The sequence below is a fragment of the Saccostrea cucullata genome, unplaced genomic scaffold (assembly GCF_032062105.1).
Source record: "Saccostrea cucullata isolate Sc308-1 unplaced genomic scaffold, CSIRO_AGI_Scuc_v1 ctg8018, whole genome shotgun sequence".
NCBI lineage: Eukaryota > Metazoa > Mollusca > Bivalvia > Ostreida > Ostreidae > Saccostrea > Saccostrea cuccullata.
Genome location: NW_026926764.1, coordinates 7304 through 16101, shown reverse-complemented (window position 1 = coordinate 16101; position 8798 = coordinate 7304). Strand labels below are relative to the sequence as shown.

At 30.6% G+C, this 8798-nt stretch overlaps 1 protein-coding gene across 1 annotated transcript; it reads left to right on the top strand.

The window, feature by feature from the left end:
• Nucleotides 1-5635: 5635 nt before the first annotated feature.
• LOC134272598 (uncharacterized) lies at nucleotides 5636-7353 on the top strand. The gene is made up of 4 exons (XM_062754815.1): nucleotides 5636-5709; nucleotides 6076-6157; nucleotides 6982-7149; nucleotides 7262-7353. Exons 2-4 carry the CDS (start codon nucleotides 6097-6099, stop codon nucleotides 7351-7353), a joined length of 321 nt encoding a protein of 106 aa, XP_062610799.1. The 5' UTR covers nucleotides 5636-5709; nucleotides 6076-6096.
• Nucleotides 7354-8798: the final 1445 nt, after the last annotated feature.

The window sequence follows — 8798 nt, the reverse complement described above, 5'->3', positions numbered from 1 at the left end:
TTCAACTCAGGGATGTAGCAACAGGGGGGGGGGGGGGGGGGGGGGGGGTTGGACCCCCACTTTTTTCCCCAACATTACCTTTACTATAGGATATGATCATTGAAGGGATAGTTGGCCCCCCACTTTTTGACTAAACTATGGTGATATTAAAGAATTGTTGGGAAAATAGGAATTGAAAGTAAATTGGCTTTGAAAAAGTTGATCCCCCCCCCCCCCCCCCCACGAAATAGGATTTTGGAGTTTGGGCAACTTTTGATGTTGGTTTTTTTTTTTCTGTTTTTTTTTTTTTTGCATGTCAACTTTTTCAGATAAGTAAAAAAAAATTCTCTGGTTGGCCCCTCACTTTCAAAAACGATGCTAAGTGCCTGCAACTTTAAGCTGAACAAGCATAATAAAACTTTTCAATGCCGTAGAAATAGTAGCTGTTTAAATCCCACATAGCAGGTTTAAAACAAAGCATTGATCGCAATGACCTTGTCGACATGGCGTCATTTGGGTAAAAATGACACATATCATGTCCTGTGAGAGGCATATGGAGTAATATTTACTCATTGTAAAATGCGTTCCATTAAGAAGCATTCTGAGAGTATTGCATAAGCAATACATGTCCCCTACCGGGTTCCCCTTTTTCTTCAGGATGTCATAATGTAATATGCAAAAGCTATATCCAAGGTAAAACTGCATGACTTTTTTAGGTCGTGAATGCCTAAAACCTAATAAAATAATCCACATCAAGATGAAAATTCAACTCATTTTTCCCAACGTCTTTTACTCGCTTCATATTTATGTCGACCATCGGAAGTTAGCGCAGCACGAACCCGATCTTAAAAATTCAAAATGCCATAATTCTATCAAAAATCAATGAAGCGATGCGAAATTCTAACTTGATCTGTAATTCATCACGATACACTCACATACAAAAATTCAGCTCAATATCTGCAAGCATTTAGAGAAAAAGTGCGGAAAACCAAGTGGGACAGACTGACAGACAGACGGGACAGAGAGATAGACAGACACACAGACAGACAGCTAGACAGACAGACGGACAGACGCAGAGGAAACCTATAGTCCCCTCAAGTTTCACCGGTAGGGGACTAATAAACAGGATATTACTTACAGATTTTAGATAGACTACTTATACCAATATAAAATGTTTTTTAGTGCAATTACTCAATAATAATCGAGAGAGTGTATCTAATTAATTAAAGTGTGTTTATGCGTACAGATTAGTCATGTTTATCATCGAAGTACCTTATTAGATTGCCTTTTCGCAAGGGCATACAGTCAGTAGATCTTAACTTACTTTTGGTTATAAAGGATATTTCCCTTAACTTGCAGAGTGCTGCTGCTTTATCTAAATCGAGAGCATAACTTTATAAGTACACAAAATACTTGGTAAAGGTCAAATATATTTCGACATTAGCCTATTTGCTTGAAATTTTTACTAATAAATCAGGTATTCTATTTAAAGCAGCAACACTTTCCAGAAAGGACAAAGTATGTTTTGTTAATGACTTACATTCGGTACACATACTTGACATTGATCACGTAACTGTCCATCGCTGGGAAAAAAATTTATTCACTACAGAGTGGGTAATACTAAGTTATTTCAAGAAGTATTTAAGTTATTTGATAATAAATAGCTTTATTAAAAAATAAATTCTGATTGAAACAGTTCACGTTTTTTGAACGTCTATTTTCCGTTGATGTATAAAATCAAAAGTATAAGTGAAAATGATTACGATCACGTTAACTCCTCAAAAGAGCAGCAATACGAGGAATGTTCCATAAAAGTGAACAATCAACTTATAGAGGCTGACTATACAAAAGCCATGAAAGGACATAGGATTTTAAAAAAAATGTATAAAAGTAATCCGAGTTCTCGAATTATACAATCTGTTCTCTCGGATTGACAATCTGTCATAACGAATTGCCGATTCGTTCTCACAGATTATCAATTCGTTCCCTCAAATTACACAATCCGTTACGTCGGATTGTAATTCATTCTTTCAGTTTAAACAATTCGTTCCCTCGGAATGTAAACCATTCGCAAGATTTCATTAATATTACTATTATTTTGTATATATCTGTATATATCAGAAATGAATAGAATATTGTAGTAGTTTACATTCTACCTTTTATTACATATTACGGTCCAAAATGAGAAGATTACATGAACATTTTTCAAATATATTCTAGTACAGATATTTGTACACAAAAGTCTGATATTTGTATATTAGAATCTTTGAAGGCCCTAGTTAAAGTTAATATGTTTTTTTTCTACAAAACATATATACAGACTTAGTTATAAAAGAGGTTCAGAACGACCGTTTGCTGAAACAGATACATAGAAAGCATTCATTGATTCAAATAGTTGGATGTGTTCGTATACATGTATATATTTAATGGAATTCGAGAGCATGAATTGCCAAAATCATTATACTGATGTTACAAATCGAAATCTCGAATCATTAATCTGTAAAAACGAATTATGTAATTCGAGATCTCGATTTATAAATCGAGGAAACAGCCCAACAACAGTATTAGGGAAAGTATCTGTCAAACTTTTGTTCGCAATTTTTTTTTTTCTGTTACCTGAGATACGTGGCGATATATTTACTTATGTGTTGAATATTCGCGTTATCTCTTTTATTGTTTGCTCTGCTAATGATTTGTATTAGTTAATGGACTTTTGAGCATGAGTACTGTTCGTTATCTCCATATATTTCATTCCGTGATAGCTATTCGGTAACCTAAAAAAGATTTAAAATGTGAAATATTTACCTAACTTAATAAAAAAATGTTGAAAATAAGCCCAAACAAAAATTATCACAGTAAACTATAGTAAACGAAAGTATAAGTACATTGCATACAATTCAACTATAGTTTAAGTTTTAGCATTGGTAAATCAAAATACTTGTATGTATGTAAAATGTATTTTTTTTTTAAATTGAATTAATTTTCTTTTATTGAAAGAAACTTTTCTAGTAAATGTACATACTATTCAGAAACTTAAATCCTGAATATGATAAATTTATGGTAATATTAAAATTCTTAATCTTTAAACTGTTCTAAAGTAAAGTTCCATTGTAAATCAAAGTATCTCCTATCGTAAAGTATAGATTACTAAAGTTATTTTTGTTAAAGGGATTAAAATGTAGAAGGGATACAGTCTGGGAAACATTTACAAGTAAAGTTCTGTATTGTACTTAATTTAATGAATTTTTTTTCCGTTTGACAATGATTTTGTTTCAAATAATAATATATTTAATATCAATAATATATATTTGAATGTCAAGAGGCATGCATTCATATATTCATATACTACAGCCGGTCAGAATGTGCCATATCTCCTTATATACAATATTCAGGAAATTCTAAATGAACATATCACTATTTGTTAAGATATTTGTTTTGTTGATGAGTAAAATTTATTCCTATGTCATTTGATAGATGTCATGATCTTCAAGTTAAAAATTATGACGTAACGACAGGGCAAACTCAGCAAACATTATAACTTTTTAAACATGTCGTGATGAGTTTCACAAATATATTTCCTATATCTTTATTTTACATACGAAGGTTGTCCAAAATGTTCGTTGATAATGACGTTTTTGTTAAAATGAATAGTTCTGTAGAAATTTATTGTATATCAAAACATTTTTTTTTATAAAAAAAACAAGTCAGAATAATTCAATTTCTATTCATTGAACTTATCATTTATGTAAAAATCGGGGTCATTAAAATCGCAGATAGTGAGCACGGATCAAAGTTAAAATTCCATTAATTCTCACATAAAGTTTTCCGATTAAAATGATTATTAACTATATAAAACAAGTCAAAACTTAACAAAAACATTATATGTAACACAAATAACAAACTATTATCATTTTCTGATATTGTCAGTATCGCTAACTATATAAACAGTGAAAATACTAAACAAAAACCCTAACAACATGAACAAGTATGTGTCAAAAATCAACAGAAAAAGCGACGTCGGCCATCTTAACGGGACAGCGTCCAATCAAACAAAAATGTTTACTACGGTTGAAATGACGTAAGAGAAAAGAAAACATTTGTTAAATCAACTCAAAATTAATGAAATATATTTAGTTTATTGATTTGAGATTGGTACATTAATTTTATACAATTTTTCAACGGTGTGTACAAATTCAAAAACACAACAAGAATGTAAAAACGCATGCATTACTGTTTATATGGATGACGTTCGAAAATCATTGTGCATTTTTTTTATTATGAAAATTAGATAAATTATAGTCTATAATTAAAGAGTATTGCTAGACTTGTAAGTGTGGCGCACTTAAAAGAAATGTAGCTTGTGTCCATGAAGATGTGTTAAAACTGAAAATCCAAAGGTTTGATTTTATAATAAAATACTGGTGTTGAGAATAAGCCCCAACAAAAACTATCACAGTATCACTGGTATCTTTGAATAAAAAATCCCTAATTTAGGAGTTATTTTACATACATGTATAAGCTTTTCTACGTTACGTTACGGGTTTCTAAAATTTTGATATCACTTTGAAAACTAATATGTTCATCGATAACTTAGAGTTAATTATTGAGATTTTTTTAGCAGAAAAGCAGGATCTATTAAGATTTAAAACTAGGTTTCTGACATCGTCTCGAGCCACGGTCCGGAGTCCGCATATATAGCTCTTTTATCCGTGGCTGCTTGATCACAAAAAGTGTCGTAATCTTGGATATTTACGCCTCTGTATTGTGATGTCATATCAGTCAGTGGCAAGTTATGTTTCCATCGCAATCGAAATCAACAACTGACGTCAACGGTATACAAGAAATATTTCCTATACTGCGATTGGATATTGAAAGGTCGCGATAAAGTTCATCATCCGACAATGCTTTACTCGCATTGGTCAATATTTTAATGAGCTACGAAGAATTCTCTCCTTCTTCAACCACGGCCAGATTGAAGAGGAGCTTACATTTTGGCCGTGGTTTGCGACGATGGGTTTCTGATTGTCTGCTTGATTTATCCTAAATTTGAGGTTTAGGTTTAAGCATTTGAATATAACACCACGGAAGTTTAAGGAGGCAACAAATCAACCACAAATTAATTACTAGATTTAACTTATTTTTTAAATAAGTATCTTAAGGTGTCAACTATTATTTGGCAAAGAAAAATTCATACATTTTAGTTTTATAATTTGATCATTTTTGTGTTTCTTTATATGGATCTCCTCTTCTAAAGGAGGTCGAAATAGTCTTAAAATGGCTACAACCCCCAGCCTCTTGAATTTTTAACTTCAAACAATGATATAATATTAAATTTTACAGTACAATTCACATCATACAAAAAGGAAAAAAGAATACATCAGGATATTACGTCGTATTACTTTCCTTAAAGTAGATAAAAATGATAATATACCTAGCTGAGAGACAAATGAGGAGGAAAAAAACAAATAAGAATATTTTGAATTCTTGTTTTTGGCTGCAAAATTGGTAAACTGACACCCCGGATCTTGATGAATGATAAGAAGTATTTTTAAGGGTAATTAGCATTAAATGCTTCGTAGGAGGAAGTTATTAAAAAGAAACGCTGAGTAATTTTTATCAGGAAGATGTAAGCCACATTCACGTCTAAACTAAAACTTATATAGGAGTGAATGGTCAAATCCTTCAGAATACCACCACTGTTTTTTGAAATGTTCCATAGACACGAAACAGGTAAGGTTACATATGTATGTACCCTTGTGCTGCTATTCTATGATATTTAATTTTTTACTTTACTGTTTTTCTACGGAACAATTATTTGAGATGTATGGAAATTAATAAATAACAGCGATATATATTATATGTGTGGACTTAACCTTTCTACGTAGAAACACTAGCAAGGATGTTAAAGGAGTTTTTTTCTGAATTATTATCAGATATTTTCTGTTCTTATGAATCTTTTATCAACGCAATGAATACTGAACCATTGTTCAAATATAAATTAGGAAGGAAATAACTTCTGCATTCTTTCCTTATGATTGACCTGAACAAATGATTCTCTTTCAATATCAAGTGAACGATTATATTTTTATATCTTAGATTGAGGAAGACATACGTAAAATGTCTGTGCTAAAGACTGTCTCACAAATACTGCTGTCCACTTGGCTTTTGATACACAATGGTTTGTATTTCATTGTATTTTTCTGTTCTTGCTGAAATTAAGTTTACTAATGATGATTTAAGAATGATATGACATGGAAAAATTCTCTATTGTAAACACCATGTTTTCTTTTTAAACATTTTTGAAAAGCATGTAACCTTCGATTTTGATTGTTACGTGAGGTGAGGATTGTTATAAAATCCTGAAAAATTTTCCTTGCCAGTATATATATTTTAATGCATATTTCGCTATTAAATATATAAAAAAAATCTGAAGTGTTGAAGGAAGAAAAATATTTTTTTGGAGAAAATATTTATTATTAGTGTACAAATTTGTATCACAGAGTGTTAACAGGTCTTAAGTACCCTAAACAACTTTCTCGAAGTGGGTTTTGTTTTACTTATAACTTTTTGCATAAGATATTCATATGTATGGTTCATCAATGATGAAGTTAAAAGAATGAATTTAAAATATTCTTAAAAACTTTAATAAGAAACAGTTCTGGTTAAGGATATACATGTAAAACCTTTTTTGCTGCACATCCCATTCTGTGTGGATTCTAATCAACATAACTGCATTACTTTTTAGGCCTTTATATCTTAAAGATACAAAAAAAAGATTCATGTCTTTTTTTATGAATTTTGCATATGGAGATGACTGAAAAGATTTAAGCAACTTTTTAAAAAACTTATACCTATTTAAGCCGGATAACTTTATTTTCTAAAATTACATAAACATTTTGACATATATGACAAATAAAATATTAAAAAAAAAAAAGACATAAATGGTCTTACCTCTCCTCTAAAAAAAAAACATGAAATTTGACAATCCTTTTTCATTTTCAGGTGATATCTCAAGTACGTCTCTTATTATGTCATTGAATTGGTTTGAAGCTCAGCTCGAATGTCACAAAAATAATGATACATTACCCAGCAATACCTCTTCTGCTTCACCAGTAATGGAATTCTGGTCTGGCCTCTACCACAGACAGTCATTATGGATTAAGATTCTAGGTAATGCTGAATTTGTGGATTCAGAGAGAGAGAGAGAGAGAGAGAGAGAGAGAGACAGAAAGAATTATGATCGCAAAAAAGAAATATTCATTGGATTACTTCTGCATTTTAGGCTGTTATGATTCAAGGGATATACATGGATATCCAGAAATCCAGATGATTTATTCTTCCGCTGATATTGTCATGAAATGTGTATATCTCTAAATTCTACAATTTTCGGAATAAGGTATTTTTAATTGTATATTACTGTATCCATAAATATAAATTCCATGAATGTATAAGTTATTCATTAATGATACTACACACGTAGATACAGATAAAATGTACAAAATCGTAAATGCATGCTATAGGATATATTAAACATTACGTTTCATCTGTCAGGTAAATTCAGATGAAATTAAGTTTAAGATTATTCAAAGGGGAACAGTTTCTGTCGATGTGATAATAAGCATATGATTTATTTTCCTATTATTCTATTTGATATAATTTGAAAGTCATATTTATGCAATTTTTTTTTTTGAAATTATACCTTTTTGAACCTAAAATGTACAATTTAATGTGACCTAAATTTCCATCTTATGTACATTTGTATAGAAATTTAAAAAATTTTTTCTAAAAAAAAAAAAATCAAAATATCAAATAAAAAACGAGATAAATTTTTGCATTTACTCTTTCTACTATTTTAAATGCAAAAAGGTTTTACGTAAATAAGGTTATGAATTTAAATTTTTTTACTATAAGCAAATGCATCTCTTTGCGCAAGAAACACATTTCTGAAAGTAATGTCTGAAACACACCTGTACTTGTAAAAATATTGATTTAAAAACTATTCAATAAAAATATGAGAGATACAATAAGAACACATAAGTTAAACCCTTCAATACTTTGAATCAGGTTTCGTAGCTGCATATATGTGAATGAAATTTTTAAAACATACTTTCATACAAATAGTATAAAAAAACACAAACCCCAATAAAGAGAAAAGTAAACATAATTCATATAGTTTTTTTTAATCAATAATAAAGATATGTATGCCGTGTTTAAAAAGTATTTTTTCACAGCTGAAAAGAAAAAAAAAATTTCTGAAGTATTATAAGCTATCAAAAAAGAAGCATTCATGCAAATTCGACGAAATATTCGGTATTAACAAAGTACTGGTCGGGATAAGAACCGGAAAATCCTAATGCATATTTATGAAGAATTAAAATTTATGTTGGGGTTAAACGCATGTGCGCGAGAAAAGCATTCAAGTATCATCAGGTCGAGGAAACTATTTTTTATGACGTCGAAATAGATTCACATGTACTTGATTGACAAATCGACCAATCAGCTCAATGAGTTGCATTTAATGCATTTATGGGTTACTACATAAAATCTACATTTTTTTCGAAAAGGCTGGGTTTTTTTAATCGCTCTCGGAAAGATGTGATGCATTTTCCAAGCATTTTACACGATTAATGCATTATGTACATTGTTATCTATTAATCCCATGCTCATATTTACATACAGATGATTGATTGATTGATTGTATATTGTTTATTAACGTCCCTCTTGAGAATTTTTCACCCATATAAAACGTCACCGTATGCCGGTGAAGGGCTTCAAATTTTGACCTTTACTCGGCACTCAGGGCCATTGAGCAGTGAGGG